Genomic DNA, 18,343 nt, shown 5'->3' on the forward strand with positions numbered 1-18,343 from the left:
ACTCCCGCAAATACTCGGAATCGGTCCCGATACCGATACTAGTATCGGTATCGGGACAACCCTACAGGATACCATAAAACAACAAAAACACATCAGGCCTACTTAATAGCATCAAACTTGATGGTGGTTCTTATGTCTCAACGGTAACCTACCAGTTAAAAATGAATCCGTTTAGAAGCATCTAATTAATGTTCCTAAAATCTTCAGTAGCATTCTTCCAAAAGCATTGGATACTTCCAATACTGTTATTTTTGGTCCTAGTTGTAGCAGTAGTAGCAGCCTGGTTCTTGGGTCCCAGACAAGCCTGGTTCTTAGGTCCCAGGCAAGCAATCACAGATATCTTAACCACTTAAGACCCGGACCATTATGCAGGTTAAGGACCTTGCCCCTTTTTGCAATTCGGTTTAACTTTAACTGACAATTGCGCGGTCGTGCGACATGGCTCCCAAACAAAATTGGTGTCCTTTTTTTCCCACAAATAGAGCTTTCTTTTGGTGGTATTTGATCACCTTTGCGGTTTTTATTTTTTGCGCTATAAACAAAAATAGAGCAACAATTTTGAAAAAATTCAATATTTTTTACATTTTGCTATAATAAATATCCCCAAAAAAGATATTAAAAAGCATTTCCTCAGTTTAGGCCGATACGTATTCTTCTACCTATTTTTGGTAAACAAAATCGCAATAAGCGTTTATCGATTGGTTTGCACAAAATTTATAACGGGGAGAGGTGTTTACACACACCTCTCCCCGTTCTTCAGCTCCGGTGACTGATCGCGGGACACCAGCAGCGATCGGGTCCCGCGGGCACGGTCATGGAGCTTCGGCCTGGGCGACCCCACTGCCGACGTATATCGGCGTGAAGGGGTCCTTAAGTGGTTAAAGAGCTGAGAGCTGTGGTCTGCATGCAATCTCTATCTGCCAGCAAGCTTGCCCTAAACTTCCCTGGACATTCTTATGTACAGGAGATCCCTCGGAATATGATCCATCAGGCTGACATTTTCTTGATTCTCCAAGCCAGCTCAGATTCCTTGAGCATGGACTCTGGATTGCTCCTCCAGGAAAAAGGTCTTGGAGGTCAGTGCTGAACCTCTCCCACACAGGCATCCACCCCAGGCAGCAGACTAGGGAGGTAAGGACAATCTTTTCACATGGACTCCCATCCCAGCCCACAACACTGTAATAAACTCTAAAGTGATTGTCAAAGACAATAAATAAGTAATCAAAACCCAATAGGTTGTAAATTCTCACTCTGCTGGAGAACACTCCCCATTAGCAGGCAGAACAGTCAATATATTATTAGTTTCCATTGCTCAATATATTGAGCTATTTTTTTATCTTGCATAACTTTGACCTGAATAAACGTTATTGTATTTTAATCAGTATCCATCATTGCCCCTTGCAGTCTAGGTAGCCATCTTTTCTTCAGAGTGTTTTCAACTGAGATCTCCCTAAAAATCTGCTAGCTTTAAACACTAAAACATTTTAAGAACATTCCAGTTTATGCCAAGGTTTCTACACTATAATAATCATATGATCAGCCTCACAGTTATAGTAAGAAACATTACATCCCAGCATATTTTTGGATGTGCAATATCTAACCCAATTATGGTGCACATATTACACGAAACTTAAGCAAATTCCAGGGAAGCTATATAGTATATTCCATGTCAGAGACATGTGGTTATATTTGTAAATCTGTTGTATGGTTACCATAAAAACGTAGAATGCATTAAGTGAAATATATTCATTACCTATTCAGGATTTAAGTATGATACCAATCAACGTCATGGATGCATTTGGAATGTTGGTTTACTGCAACGAGTCATCTCTTAGTCACCCAACTGTGCCTCTTGTACAACACAGCCTACTAAGGGCAGTAAATCCTGGATCGTCTCTCTGCCCTGCATCTGAACAGTTCACCACACAAGACTTTGAAGAGGTAGCTGGCACAAAATCAACAATTTATGCATCTATCATTTTAAACATTATTGCTACTTATAATATATATATATATATATAAACTGATGTGAATGTTTGATGTTACAACATAACATGTGGGTAACTGTCTCTACGAAGAGAAGAACAATACACCAGTAACATTAACTTCTCTTTTGGTGTATAAAAAAATCAGATTGAATAACTATATGTCATCATGTCATGCGGTTTGATCTCACAAGAGCCAACCGTACAATACAAAACACAATGTGACACTTCAAATAAAGTTAAACAAGGAAGCAGGGCAATGTGCTAAAGTGAAGATCACACCGCTCCCTACAGCAGCTGACAATAGCCTGTACAGAAAACCGCAGTGTTTTACCATGGAGGCTACTGTGAACATAGCCTAAGGATAACATCAAATATACAAGGTATGTCCAGAAAAGGTCCAGCCTCTGTTAATATAGCAAGAACGGTTTGTGTGTCTTTGATGTGACCTGTCAGCCAAGGAGAGTGGACTGGAATGCACATGTGTGAATAATGATGACTTTGACTTTAATAGTCAGTGGAGGACCTAGACGATATTAAGTGAGCATGTGTACTGATTGAGTAGAGCAACGAATCTGCATCAAATTTTGCATTATGCTTGAACATTCTTCTTCAGAAACTATTCGGATGATTCAGAAGGCTTTCGGGGATGATGCAATGAGTGCCGTGCAAATAAGTGTGGCACAAATTCTTCAAAGATGGTCGAGAATCTGTTGAAATTGATCCATGTTCTGGAAGAACCAGAGAATGTTGAACATGTACGGGCTACAATCAACAAAGATCAGCAACTGACAGTGAACTAGAAACTGATCTGGGAATTTCAAAAACCACTAGGTCTAAGATTTTGATGCATGATCTTGGCATGAAACCTGTTGTGGCAAAATGCCTTCCACAGCTTTTGCTACAAGAGTAGAAGAAACATCATGATTCAGTTGCTAATGAGTTTTTTTTTAAACTGCTACCAATGAACCAGATTTCCTCAAGAAGATCATAACTAGAGTTGAATTGTGGGTCTACTGCTATGATCTGGAAATGAAGGCCCAGTCGTCCAAATGGTTGGTTCTCCACGCCCAAAGAAGGCACGGGAAAGTGGCAGCAAGATCAAGACCATGTTAACTGTGTTTTTTGATTGGGAAAATGATTCCAGTAAGGATTTTGCAGTGTTTTGAATAATGGAAGAGATGCTGGGAGATCTATGTGAGGTTCCAATGTGCCTACTTTGAAGGGGACTGAGGTGTCATTGTCCTATGTACAATGTTTCCTCTATCTTGTATCTTCTTCAATAAATGTCTCTATTTTTCATATTACACAGCTGGATACTTTCTGGACAGACGTCCTATGTACTTATTTTGTGATAAATGCATGCTAAGATTGCATTTCACAGAGATCACCGTGCCCCCCTTGGCAATACCTTCATCTTCCCTTCTCCCTAACTTTCTGTTCAGGCTTAATCCAAAATTAGCATCTACTGCCGGGTTGGAAGCTGGCCATGTATGTAAAGTTTTCTTTTGTTCAGCCCAGGGGACTGAACTTATTAAATCTATAGACTTTCCTATCCAGAGTAAATGGTATACAAGATGGAATCTCCTGCAGCTGGCTATTGTATTCTGACAGCTGCCACCTGGGGTTGTCAGAATACCTGAACAGTCATTACAGTAGATGGGCTGTGGTCACTGTTCGGCTGTATCAGTCAGGGATCAGGTTCAGAGACCAGTAGCTACACCAGCAGAGAGGCTCCCCCAACCAGCAGGATAAGTACACAAGTTTTGTTTATGAAGGAATCTCCTACAGCTGGTTATTGTATTCTGACAACTGGCACCTGTGGCTGTCAGAATATCCACAGTGTCTGCTGCTGATGGGCTGCGGCCAACGTTCAGCTGTGTCACAGTCAGAGGTCAGGCACCGAATAGCTTGATACAGTAAGTATACAAGCAGGTCAGCATGGCAGATGACATGGGCTAACCCAAGGTGCAGGATCTAAGAACTAACTAGTATTCACCAGAGCCCCTGATGGTGGGGATGGGCTTTTCTGTGTGTTAGTACCATGTCACAGTCCTCAGGATCAGCCCACCAGGAGGAGAGGACGCCAATGTCCAGTAGAAGATAGGGATCAAGCAGAAGCATAGTCAGCAAACAAGCCAAAGGTTGGTAACAAGTGGTTGCAGGTTGGGATCAAGTGGAAGCAGAGTCGAGGAACAAGCCAAAGGTCAATAATGAATGGTTGCTGGTTGGAATCAAGTGGAATCATAGTAGAGGAACAAGCCAAAGGACAGTAAAGATAGTAGTGGACTGGATGGTAGTGGAGATAAGGACAGTTACAGGTAGGCAAAAGAGCAAGATATTGGCTGGAGAGAGCACAATAATCTGTCAAAAGTACAAAGGCGTGGCTTAAGTTCAAGGAAGGAGCAAGGAGTTTAAGGTTCACAACCAGGAATAAGGTACAAAAAACAATTATCCAAGGGATCAGACAGGATGCTGTCCAGCATCTCTGGTGCCTCTGCAAGAAGAGCTACTCCTGGATGCAGCAGAGGTTGTGGGTTCAGATCCCGCTCTTGACAAGTTGATTTTTTTTTGTTTTCCTAATTGAAGTTTGTCAAGCCAGGTGGTGTTGGCATGGCCGCCAGCAGCTTGAATTTCAGCTGAATCTTTCTGCCTATGCTTTTACCATGTTCTCACCTTGTTGCTTTAGACAAGTCAGCCTGCTGCTGTTCGCTCTTCCCTCATAACAACAATCCCAGTGAATGTATCCCTGAGATGAGTGATCAGTGTATTCTGATAAAGGGGTATTCCACTCTGTGAGAATACAATAGCTCAGCAGCAGAGATCCCTGCATCACACATTGGTTGTGTTGATGTCAGTTTTTTTTTTTATTCAACCCGCTGGTTGTATGATTAAAAAAAACTAAACGTATACACTCTGCTTTACGCCATAATGTTTATCTGGTAACCCTATAAATAAAAGAACCCATTCTTGCAGAGCTTGAGGTATTTCATTGTATTAGTATTGTTTTACAGATGATCACAGTCTATTGTCCTAGACCAGGGGTGTCCAAACTTTTTTCAAAGAGGGCCAGATTTGATGAATTGAACATGCCGGAGGGCTGACCATTTTGCCTGACATTCTTTAAACCATTATAATTCGGTCTAAGTGTGTTCGTCCGAGCACTATTACACTGCCCAACAAAAATTCTCTTGCCTTTATGGCTGTGTGCGGCAAAGAGATGAGCTTTGGTGTGTTATTTGGATATACCGTATCTATCGGCTTATAAAACGCAACATAACTTTAACCACTTAACCCCCGGACTATATTGCTGGTCAATGACCGGGCCACTGTTTGCGATTCAGCACTGCGTCGCTTTAACTGACAATTGTGCGGTCGTGCGACGTGGCTCCCAAACAAAATTGGCATCCTTTTTTTACCACAAATAGAGCTTTTTTTAGGTGGTATTTGATCACCTCTGCGGTTTTTAGTTTTTGCGCTATTAAATAAAAATAGAGCGACAATTTTGAAAAAAAATTATATTTTTTACTTTTTGCTATAATAAATATCTCCCAAAAATATATAAAAAAAACGATTTTTTTCCTCAGTTTAGGCCGATACGTATTCTTCTACATTTTCGTAAAAAAAATTCACAATAAGCGTTTATTGATTGGTTTGCGCAAAAGTTATAGCGTTTATAAAATAGGGGATAGTTTTATGGCATTTTTATTAATATGTTTTTTTTACTAGTAATGGCGGCGATCAGCGATTTTTATCGGGACTGCGACCTTATGGCGGACACTTTTGACACATTTTTAGGACCATTGATTACTATAAAAATGCCACTGGCAGGGAAGGGGTTAACACTAGGGGGCGAGGAAGGGGTTAATTATGTTCCCTAGGTGTGTTCTAACTGAAGGGGGGGTAGGACTGACATGGGGAAATGACAGATCGCTGTTCATACAGTGTATGAACAGACGATAAGTAATTTCTCCCACTGACAGGACCAGGAGCTGTGTGTTTACACACACAGCTCCCGATTCTTGCTCTGTAACGAGCGATCACGGGTGCCCGGCGGAGATCGTCGGCGTCAGGGGCGAGCGGGGGGGCGCGCGCCCCTATTGGCTGAACGGCGAGATGACGTATATCTACGTGATCTCGCCCAGCAGAGCCGACCTGCCGCCGTATAACTGCGGCGGCTGGTCGGCAAGCAGTTAAAAAGGAAGTTTCAGGAAAAACTCTTACATTTTAAATAGGGTACGGTGAAACAAAATAAGGGTCAGTGCCAACCAATGCATCCTAATCAGTGCCCATCTGCAGGCTCACAACTGCCATGAATGCCGCAAACCCTGTTGCCATGGATGCAGACTCATCATTGTCGTCAGTGCAGCCTGAAAGTCCCCAACACTTTTGAATGCCCTTTTCTTGACAATCCTCTCCAGGCTGTGGTCACCCCTGCTGCTTGTGCACCTTTTTATTCCACATAACTTTCTATTAATGTGCTTTGATACAGCACTTTGAGAACATCCAACTTATTTTGCAATTACCCTTTGGGGCTTTCCCTCCTTATGGAGAGTGTCAATGATGGTTTTCTGCACAACTGTCAGGTCAGCAGTCTTTCCCATAATTGTGATTCCTACTGAACCAGACTGAGAGACCATTTAAAGGCTCAGGAACCCTTTGCAGGTGTTATGGCTTAATTAGCTGATTAGAGTGGGACACTTTGAGCCTAGAATATTGCACCTTTTCACAATATTCAAATTTTCGGAGATTGTGGATTTGGGGTTTTCATGAGCTGTAAGCCATAATCATCACAATTATGACAAATCACGGCTTGAACTATCTTGCTTTGCATGTAATGAGTCTATCTCATATATTAGTTTCACCTTTTAAGTTGCATTACTGAAATAAACAAACTTTTGCACGATATTCTAATTTTTCGAGTTTCACCTGTATATCTTTTGTGGCCCCTGGTGGTCTGGGATTCATTGGGGGCCTCAAAAGATAAATATATATATGTCAAAATTACCAGGCGGGCTGATGGGCCGAAACCGTAACGTGGGCCAGACTTTGGACATGCCTGTGCTAGACTGTTGTCAAAATTTAGGTCAAGGTGTCACTGCACTAATTTTACCATTTTGTAGAATGTTGTGTTGGCAGTTCACAAATATAGAATGCTTCTTACAGCAGACATTTTAATTTATAAACATAGAAATACAGTACTGTATAACACTACTAACTTAATTACTACTCTGCATTTGTTTAAAAATAATTTGCTGTGTTTTACTTGTTTAGCTAATTTCTTATGCAAAGAGTTTAGAGGTGACCTTTAGCCTCGGGGCTGAAACATTACTCCAGAGTTATTATTTGGCAAGCAGAAGGATAAGGACAGACAGTAGTGGATCTAAAATTTCAGCATCAGCACTGAGACACCTGTGAGTATTTTAGTATAACATAAGCACCTCAAAGTACACTAATCATATATGTACATGTGGAAAAAGGAGTGTTTATTGTGAAAACAGAGGATAATTACAAGAAAATTTTTATTGAATGCTTCATCTAATATCAATCTTTTTTTCATTTTTAGTTCTTCAATGGCAGAAGCACACACAAAATTAAGTTTGAGAAAGGAAGTGACAGAAGATGATGTTTTGGTTGCCATTTTATTATTTGAAGATTCTCTTACTCTGAAACACGGTAAATGTTTTTTTTTTTTTTTTCATATGCAATATTTCATTGATTATAAGAAAGTATAAAATATGAATATATAAAAGTATGATATATACACGAGATAAGGGTTAAATATTTTGTAGGTAAATGGGTTTAATATGTATAATTTCCTTCATACGCAGGGCCCTGTTACTTTACTGCTTAACTACTTAAGCCCCGGACCTTTAGGCAGCTAAATGCCCAGACCAGGTTTTGCGATTCGGCACTGCGTCGCTTTAACAGACAATTGCGCGGTCGTGCGACGTGGCTCCCAAACAAGTGGAGCACAGGCTGCTACCTCCCCGGGACACGCACTACTTCTTAGACGGCAAGGTTTCTAAACCCTTTGATCTGCCCTTTACTGTGGACAGTGCAGTGTGGTTACCTAGCGACGGAATCTATTTTCCCTCCAGGTCTTTCCCACCTGCTTTCTGCCTTGCTGGTCCCGGTTGTTGCCTTTTTTACACCAATTTTGAGAACCTACTACTATTGTGGCTCCCCATACCATCAGGAGATCTTTTCTTCCTCCTTTTACCCGGCTCACGTACTTATTTTTGGTACTACCCCAATGATTTGTGATGGATGCGGATGACCACCAACTCAATTGACGCATACAAGTAGCAATACTTCCATGTTATAAAACCATACAACTCGTCCAGAAGAAGCCGTAAGGCGAAACGCGTCGGCGAGACGTTCTATTGCTCAAATATGTATCTATGTTCTCTTTTGATAACATTTTTATTAATATGAAATTTATTTGTATATGTATAATTTTGTAATTAAACTCTATTTTTATAACGATAAAAGTCCCTGTGATTGCCCTCTAAAGTCCGCCATGTTGCTACCCAGTGTAGTACAACTTTTCTTCTTTTGGCTCCCAAACAAAATTGGCGTCCTTTTTTCCCCACAAATAGAGCTTTCTTTTGGTGGTATTTGATCACCTCTACGGTTTTTATTTTTTGCGCTATAAACAAAAATAGAGCGACAATTTTGAAAAAAATTCAATATTTTTTACTTTTTGCTATAATAAATATCCCCCAAAAACATATATAAACATTTTTTTTGCTCAGTTTAGGCCGATACGTATTCTTCTACCTATTTTTGGTAAAAAAAATCGCAATAAGTGTTTATCGATTGGTTTGCGCAAAATGTATAGGGTTTACAAAATAGGGGATAGTTTTATTGCATTTTTATGAATTTTTTTTTTTTACTACTAATGGCGGCGATCAGCGATTTTTTTTTGTGACTGCGACGTTATGGCAGACACTTCGGACAATTTTGACACATTTTTGGGACCATTGTCATTTTCACAGCAAAAAATGCATTTTAAATTGCATTGTTTATTGTGAAAATGACAGTTGCAGTTTGGGAGTTAACCATAGGGGGCGCTGTAGGAGTTAGGGTTCACCTAGTGTGTGTTTACAACTGTAGGGGGGTGTGGCTGTAGGACTGACGTCATCGATCGAGTCTCCCTATAAAAGGGATCACTCGATTGATACGCCACCACAGTGAAGCACGGGGAAGCCGTGTTTACATACGGCTCTCCCCATTCTTCAGCTCTGGGGAGCAATCGCGACGGAGCGGCTATAAACGAATAGCCGTGCCGTCGTCCCGTATCTCTCCCCGAGGTAAGCTCCCCGTCGTCCCGATCGGACCCCCCACCCGCTAGAAGGCAAGGACGTATATATACGCCCATCTGCCTGTACGTGCCATTCTGTGGACGTAAATAGGCGTGCGGCGGGCGTTAAGTGGTTAAAGAGGAAGTAAACCTTGATGGGTTTACTTCCTCTTTATTTCCCTGCAAATGTAAAGCATAATGGGCTACTATGCATCATATGTGTCACTTACCTGAAACCGAAGCCTGTGATGTCACCGCTGTCCTCATACAGGAAGCATCCTTAGCATGAAAAATGAAAACAATTGCAGCCACCAAATTTACAGACTGGTTAACCAAAATATTATGCATTTTAGTTTTTGGAAATAGACACATGTATGACTGTGCCTAGGGTAGCAGTAAGCTACTAGAGTTAACAGTTCCTTGGAGTCTCTTACAAAATAGTAAATGTGACTTTCAAACATTGACTGCTGCTGCTGCAAAAAATGACTGTACTTTAAAAAAAAAAACACTTGCACCTGAAAAGTGAATGTTTGCTGAATGTCAGATACGCTACTTTATAACTATGTCCCCATTAATGTGTCAAGCAGTGTGAAACCTTTTAATTTACTGATTTTGATAATCATAGGTTAAATTTCTTCCACCAAAAAGTGGGCTGTGTAGATTAAGTGCTTTAATGATGTGGATGTTTCAGTATTCCCTTAAAAACACCATCAAATTTGTCTGATATGTCTTATGCCCTGTACACACAAACGGAATTTCCGTTGGAAAAAAGATGGATGGTTTTTCCAACAGAATTCCACTCAAGCTTGGCTTGCATACACACAGTCACACAAAAGTTCTCTGAATTTGAGCGTTAAGAACGCGGTGACGTACAATACAGAATGCGTTGAACTGTTTTCGATCATGCATGTTTTTTTCCCCCCGTCGGAATTCCATACAAACAGATTTTCCGTCTGAAAAATTGAGAACCTACTAAGTTCGTCGAAAAAAATTCCCCATCGGAAATTCTGACCGTGTGTATGCGGCATTAGGTGCAAAGAATTGGCTAAGCACAAGCACCCATTGTCATAATAAGAGTGATACATTTGAATTGAGGCTCTGTAATGCAACATTTCCATTTTGGATAGAGGAAGGAAGGGTTATATACCATCTGTCAGGTTTGTGCTTTTTTGCTATCTGAATGGTCAAGGCCAAAACCAGACTGCATCCCAGGACATGCCAGAGGAAATTTCTGAGGTGCGCACATGGCCAAAAAAAAAAGCCTCTCTCATGCAATAATGCACCCTCCTGGAGGTTGACTTGCTAGGCCTAAGAAGTGTAGGAACGGCAAAACCAGAAATGCCTCTGTTGCCAAGACCTTGAACCTCAGCTAAGCCAGAAACTGAATGGCAGTATAGAATACTGGGTCCCACAAAAGCAGGTCTGGCCAAAAAAAAAAAAGAGTCCAGGGCTTGTCTACCAACAGACTGCCAATGTCCGAGTACCATGTTCTTCACAGCCAAGCTAGCATTTATAAGAATCACAAAAATACCCTCTACCTTTATCCCACGCAACAGTTGAAGCAGGAGAAACACAGATCCAAGAGAACAGATACCAAGGAGTCACCCAGACATCCACTACAAAAAACAAAAAAAAGGGAGATCCCTTGTCCAGGACACAAACTGGTTTAGCTTGTTGTTGAACCTGGATGCCAGAAGGTCCACATCCTGTGTCCCCAACCTTTGATAAAGAGCTTTGAACAGCTCCAGTTGAAGGGCCCACATTGACATGCTTGGAATGTGCAAATTGGAGGACAACCAGAATATGCAGGGCTGCCTCCTCTTAAAAGGCACTGCTTCATATGACATACCTCAGCCATTGCAGTGCCCAACTGCACCCAAACTGAGTAACCCGATGGCAAGCAAACAATTGTTGGAGAGCTAGCCAAATCACGCAATGTTCCAGCATGTTGATTAGCGATTTCATCTTTTCCAATCAGTTCTGCAGAACACCTACCCAGCCCGACAAGCTGGTAAACATTGGCGAAACCTCCTAAGTAGGGATGAGCTTCGAGTTCGAGTCAAACTCATGTTCGACTCAAACATTGCCTGTTCGGCGAACAACGAACAATTTGGGGTGTTCACGCCAAATTCGAAAAGCCGCGGAACACCCTGTTAAAGTCTATGGGAGAAATCTAAAGTGCTAATTTTAAAGGCTAATATGCAAGTTGTTGTCCTAAAAAGTGTTCGGGGACCTGGGTCCTGCACCAGGGGACATGTATCAATGCAAAAAAAGTTTTAAAAACTGACGTTTTTTAGGGAGCAGTGAATTTAATAATGCTTAAAGTGAAACATTAAAAGTTAAATATTCCTTTAAATTTCGTACCTAGGGGGGGGGGGGGGGGGGTGTAAAGTAAGCATGTGAAATAGCGCATGTTTCCCGCACTTAGAACTGTCTCTGCACAAAGTAATTTCTGAAGGAAAAAAAGTCATTTAAAACCGGACTCGCGGCTATAATGAATTGTCAGCTCCCGGCAATTTAGAGAGAATTAATTCATAAAAAAATTCAATTACCAGGCCCTTCAGGTCTGGTGTGGATTTTAAGGGGAACTCCACCCCAAATGTAAAAAAAAAATGGCGTTAAGTTCCCCCAAAAATCCACACCAGACCCCTTATCCGAGCACGTAACCTGGCCGGCCGCAGAAAAGAGGGGGGACAGAGAGCGGGCCCCCCCCCCTCTCCTGAACCATACCAGGCCACATGCCCTCAACATGGGGAGGATGTCCCCATGTTGATGGGGAGGATGTCCCCATGTTGATGGGGACAAGGGCCTCATCCCCACAACCCTGGCCGGTGGTTGTGGGGATCTGCGGGCGGGGGGCTTATCAGAATCTGGAAGACCCCTTTAACAAAGGGGACCCCCAGATCCTGCCCCCCTATGTGAATTGGTAATGGGGTACATTGTATCCCTACCATTTCACAAAGGAAGTGTAAATAGTTGTAAAAAACACACACACACACACACACCATGGAAAAAAGTCCTTTATTAAAAATAAAAAATAAAATCCAGCGGTGGTAATCCACTTGGTCCCGGCTCCCCGCTTCAACGTTGTCGGTATCCAGAGATGGTGATCTCCTCTCCGGTCCAGCGATGAGAAGATCGTCAGGTATCCAGAGCGTAGCATTGCCGGCCACAGCCCGGTGAATGATGCTGCTGAAGCTGTGACATTTCTTTTATAGGTAAGGCAGGGGCACCCGTCACGTGACCCCGTCCCCCTCTGTTGCGCCCTCTGCTACGTCACTGGGGAAGCCCAGGCTTCCCCCTTGCATCAGAGGGGGCGGGATCACGTGACGGGTGGCCCCGCCTCACCTATAAAAGAAATGTCACAGCTTCAGCAGCGTCATTCGCCGACCTGTCTCCGGCGGTGGAGACAGGTGGCCAACGGTGTTGCGATCTCTCATCGCAGGACCAGAGAGGAGATCACCCGTCGCTGGATACCGACAACGTTGGAGCGCGGAGCCGGGACCGAGTGGATTACCACAGTGTGTGTGTTTTTTACACTTCCTTCGTGAAATGGTAGGGGTACAATGTACCCCATTACCAATTCACATAGGAGGGGCCAGGAACTGGGCGTCCCCTTTGTTACCCTTCCAGATTCTGATAAGCCCGCAGACCCCCACAACCACCGGCCAGGGTTGTGGGGATGAGGCTCCCCATGTTGAGGGCATATGGCCTGGTACGGTTCAGGAGAGGGGGGGGCCCGCTCTCTGTCCCCCTCTTTTCTGCAGCTGACCAGGTTACGTGCTCGGATAAGGGGTCTGGTGTGGATTTTTGGGGGAACTCCACGCCATTTTTTTTTATTTGGGGTGGAGTTCCCCTAAAATCCAGACCTGAAGGGTCGGGAATGGATATTTGGGGGGAACCCCATGTCATTTTTTTTTTTTTTAATTGACAGCGGGGTTCCCCTTAATATCTATACCAGACCTGAAGGGCCTGGTAATTGAATTTGGGGGGACACCACGCTTTTTTTTTTATGAATTAATTCTCTCTGAATTGCCGGGAGCCGACAATTCATTATAGCCGCGATTCCGGTTTAAATTATTTTTTCTTTCAGAAATGACACTTTGTGCAGAGACAGTTCTAAGTACGGGAAACATGCGCTATTTCACATGCTCACATGTCCCCAGGGGCAGGACCCGGGTCCCCAAACACTTTTTAGGACAATAACTTGCATATTAGCCTTTAAAATTACGAACACGAACATTTGGTGTGTTTGCAGGTTCTGGTGTGAACCGAACAGGGGGGTGTTTTTAGGCTCATCCCTACTCCTAAGGTACCAGAGGGAATTATCGCCCCAGCATTTGCTATAGCAAACCATTCCTAAACACACCTAGTGTTTGGATGCATATGCATTGGCTAATCCAGGGACTGCAGTCATTTGTACCACGCCAAACTGAATACAGAGTTGTAGCTCCCTGGAGTGGAACTGGGCATACAGAACCACATCAAAAGGCAGCAACCATCTTCCCCAACACCCTTATGCAGATGTGAATTGAGGGGCTCTCCAGAGACCTCAGGAACAGGTAATTCTTCTGTGAAAGTAAAACTTGTCTTGTACAGGTCTAGGCCCAACTATTCCAAATGTTGCTTTGAAACTAAGGTCAACTTTTTAAGATTATGTACCCAACCAAACCACTGCAGGAAGTACAACAGACATTTGACATCAAGATCTGAGCAGACTTCTCATGAAAGAAGCATTTCATCCAGATACCCTGGGCTCTTCACAGCACCAGAGCCTGCACCTTGATATAAAAAAAAAAAAAAAACACACCACCACTCTGGGAACAGTAGAAAGGCCAAACTGCAATGCCATGTAATGTAGTGATGGTACGCCACAGCACACTGTTGGTAAGGCTGAAAAAAAATTGGATGTGCAGGTAGGCAGCCTTGATGTCCACTGACACCAGGATTGACTGGGTGGACTCCGAGCATTCGTGCATTCAGGAAATTGAGAACCTTGATATACAGACAAGAATGGGTGAAACCTGCTATTTGTGGCCTCAAAGCGCAAGCACCTAAAAACAGAGGGAAAGGTATCAGAGCTCCAGTTTGTAGCCTCTGGACACCACACTGCAGAACCATTCGTCTGAGTTCTCCAGGTGGTCGTAAAAGTTAATTAAGCATCCAAAGCCTCAAAAGTTGCCAAGTGGAATCCTCCAAGCAACAACAGATAAACTTAAAGCCCACCAGGCATTTATTAATGGCAGGATCCTCAGGAACAGATTCTTTGGGCCAGGTGTATGCTTTGTTCCAAACATGGACCACTTAAGACTACTACCATGGCCAGCTACAGGTCTGCCCCCACAGAGAAAGACACCTGAAAAAAGGTCTCAAACATCTTCGAAGACCAGAACCTCACCTACTGGTACATAAAAAAATGGCTGTCGCTACAGCCAGGGAACCCCACTTTAGAGAACTTCTCCATGGGGTACTGCTGGGCAAACCACTTTGATGAGAGGGGGGGGGGGGGGGGGAGACCCTTCTCCAGATGATCCCAATCAGCATTTATCCACCTCCTGCAAATGATGGTGCACAGGAAAAGATTTAGGGTGATTTGGTGGCCACCAGGATTAGTTTATGAGCAGCCAACTTCAGAAGTTGCAATTATTAAATTTGCCAAAAAATAAATAAATGTCGACAGTCTTGTGACTAGTTTCTTTAAGAAAGGCTCTTCCAAAATGGGACAGCCGATCTTCAGATTTCCTCATCAGAATGAGGTTCCTCTGACATCTCATCCAGGGGCGGAGGAGAAGGAAACTGCCCCAGACCAATGAGAACCCCTGAAAACAATTCAAAACACAGAAATGACTGCTAGACATGTCCTCTCTAGATACAAGGGAATCGGAGGAAAGCGCCCCAAAAAAAACAGTGGGGAAGCCCAATAGTATGGATTCAATTGCAAGGCTGGACAGTGCAGGGGTCCCTTCCCTACCCGACTCAAGTAGTTGTCCTGTAGTGCTGAACCAGAGCCCACATGCAGCCCAATTCGGGTACCACCACCCACAAAAGCACACTATCCAACAGGCACCCCAGTGGTTAAGCAAACACTTCCAATGAGGGGCCTGCCACACAATACAGACACATACCCATCCAGACAGCAAGGCCAAGCATAATATTCATGCATCACAGCAGACACACCAAGATTCTTTATGGACAAAACTCCTTCAGGGGAGCACCATCCTGGACCTGTAAACACTCTGCCAAGTACCCCGACGATCAGCGCCTGCAAAATTCAGCGCTAACTCGCAATATTAGAGGTCACCCCATACTTTGGCAGTGGAGACAGGGCTCCACCCACACAGCTACATAACTTTCTTCACAGGGATCTGTGAATGAAGAAACTCCAAGTCCTGTCTTGTAGTTCTCAATGGATTATGAGGATGCTGATGAGCACCCTCGTAGTCCGACACTCCCTCCAGGTCTAAGCTCGTACACACGATACGATTGTTGGCAGGGGCTTGTCTGTTGAGAGACGGTTGTCCTAAAATCTTAGCGTTAGTATGCTCCTTTTGACAATTGTTCAACTTTCGGCCAACAAATGTTGGATGACATGCTAGTAAATTTTTGTCAGACAGCGGTTCGACATGTTTTTTTTGCATGGTCCGTACACAAAATCCGTATGTACAAACACTCATGCTAAGAATCAATGCTCAAACACAAAATTAGCAGAAGGGGCCCAAAAGGGTGGCGCTCAAAAGCTGCAATTCCTCATAGCACGTCGCTATGTTCATGGCACAACAATTGTATACCGTTAGTATTCAAGGCAAGATCCTGGCACACAACCTTTTGACAAAAATCAGATGCTTGGTTGGCCAACAATCATACCGTGGGTATGAGGCTTAACAGAAAGCCTATACAGGAGTGTCTGCAGGAGCCCGCCATTACACCCACGAGCCACTGACCACCAGTACAATGCTTTGCAGGCTCCCCTTTGCCCAGAGCATGTTTTATGATACAAAATTTGACAGGAAAGGAAAAAAAAAAAAAGCTACCTTTTCCCATATTAGATTTTAACCTATGGCAACTCCAGCATGTTTCATTCCATGCCATCAATTGCAGACTATTCTAGAATCATGAAGTTTTATGCTCCTATTAAAAAAAAAAAAGTACACCATGTCCTTTACTGAATGTTTTTCAAGTTTATTAAATTTGTTTCTAATGAAACTATGCAACTGACTTTAGACCTGTGTTTTCATGCAGGCAGCTCAGTGTTCTCTGTATCCCATAATCCTCTATTTCCAGTTGAGCTGGTGGATGAGAGCAGTTTATGTCAGCGAGATAAATACCTGAGAGAATACCAGCACCAGCTCTTACAGTTTATTATGACATATGGACCAGCAGCAGCTTCCATCTCTGAAGAATAAGGGCAATTTGGAAGGAATTGGCCTCTTAAATACAACATTGGCATGTTTTCATAAATCACTTTACTAATCATATTGTCAATAAAACAGTTCTCATAATTTTAACCAAGATGCATTGGATGACATACCACTATATAGGATTTAGATAAGTGGTCCTATGATGAGGACAATGACTTTCAAAGTAACCCTTTCCCTCAAGTAGATCCCTCAACAGCCTCCCCACCTCCAAGTTTTTGCTTAGTAATGTGTACATGTATCTACTTTTCAAAGAAAGTCCTACTGGCTGACTCAAATGGCAAACATGTAAAGCCTTATACTTGTTTGAACACCAAACATCTGGCACAGATCTGAACCTACAAAGTTATAGGTTCAATGACTGGGTATGAGGGAATGCTTCTGCCTGTACTTAGCTGAATGGCATTTTCATCAGGGCAAAGTTACATGTTCTGTATGGTTTGATTTTGGGGGGCTCAGCTAAAAGTCTGGTATAGATTTGAGGGGGACCCCACACTTTAAATTTTGGAATGGGGGTTGCCCTCAAAACCCATACCAGACCCAAAAGGTCCTGGTATGGATTGGAGGGACCACATGTCTCCCCCCCCCCCCAATTTGTCATTGCTGTCAATTTGTACTGAAAACCCCCACTGACTACTCAGCGGGTTAAGGAGTGGGCAGCTGCCACATCCTCAGATATTTACTTGCGCTTGTACAGGATGCCAGCTGTAAATGACTGTCACTACTAAAAGACTGCATTTGGTAGTTTAGTAGTGAATGGCAAAGAAAAATAACACTGCAGCATCTTACCACATACACCAAGATACCGCTTTGTGAATTGAGCTCATTGAGGCATAACACACGACTATGCATGAACCCAGAGCAAGAGACGAAAATGGCACCAGGAATCTCCAGAGGTTCCAAAGCTTTATTCAGAGATCACTTTGTTACAGCAGAATGCAACATTTCAGAGACACACAGTAGACAATTCATCAGGCATGTTACGATCAACCCAACAATGTCCCATTACTAAAACATAAGGTAAAGACTAAACTGATCCAACTCAAAGGATGGGAGTCCACCTCTCTTTCAAACCCCACATGTAAGGTATCGTATCTCGAAAATAGTAACCATTTAAAAAAAGTACCGAAGTTTGGCGCCATTCCATGAGTTTGCGCAATTTTAAAGCACGACATGTTAGGTATCCATTGACTCGGTGCAACATCTTTCACATTATACAAAAAAATTGTGCCAACTTTACTGTTATTTTTTAATTCATTAAACCGTTTCCCCCCCCAAAAAAAGTTTGAAAATGTATTGCGCAAATACCGTTCGAGAAAAAAAAAGTTGCAATGACCCCCATTGTATTCCCTAGGGTGTCTGCTAAAAAAAAAAAAATTATATAGTTTGGGGATTGATTAATTTTCTAGCAAATAAAAATAAAAAAAAATTCAATTTTTACATGGAGAGAAGTGCCAAAATAGGCCCGGTGGACAAATGGTTATATTATTTTTGGGACAGGCTGGCCTAAACACCATTACTGTTATGTATTGAGCCACTGCATTCGGTAATATTAGTCAATTACAGTAAGCTGTAGCACTCATGTTGTCTACCTCCTACTCTCTCAAAGTCCCTCAAGACACTTCATAGACTCAGAA

The 18,343-nt window shown here is 42.8% G+C and overlaps 1 protein-coding gene across 1 annotated transcript in view; it reads left to right on the forward strand.

The window, feature by feature from the left end:
- The window catches only part of MCMDC2 (minichromosome maintenance domain containing 2), a 55,703-nt gene extending 38,846 nt beyond the window's left edge, over positions 1-16,857 (forward strand). Inside the window, exons 11-14 of the mRNA XM_040354354.1 lie at positions 1,762-1,941; positions 7,260-7,399; positions 7,552-7,661; positions 16,531-16,857. Of these exons, the coding sequence (XP_040210288.1) occupies positions 1,762-1,941; positions 7,260-7,399; positions 7,552-7,661; positions 16,531-16,694 (594 nt within the window). The 3' untranslated portion in view covers positions 16,695-16,857. The remainder of the gene's footprint in view (positions 1-1,761; positions 1,942-7,259; positions 7,400-7,551; positions 7,662-16,530) is intronic.
- The last annotated feature ends 1,486 nt before the right edge of the window (positions 16,858-18,343 follow it).

Source organism: Rana temporaria, chromosome 5 (genome assembly GCF_905171775.1).
Source record: "Rana temporaria chromosome 5, aRanTem1.1, whole genome shotgun sequence".
NCBI classification, from domain to species: domain Eukaryota; kingdom Metazoa; phylum Chordata; class Amphibia; order Anura; family Ranidae; genus Rana; species Rana temporaria.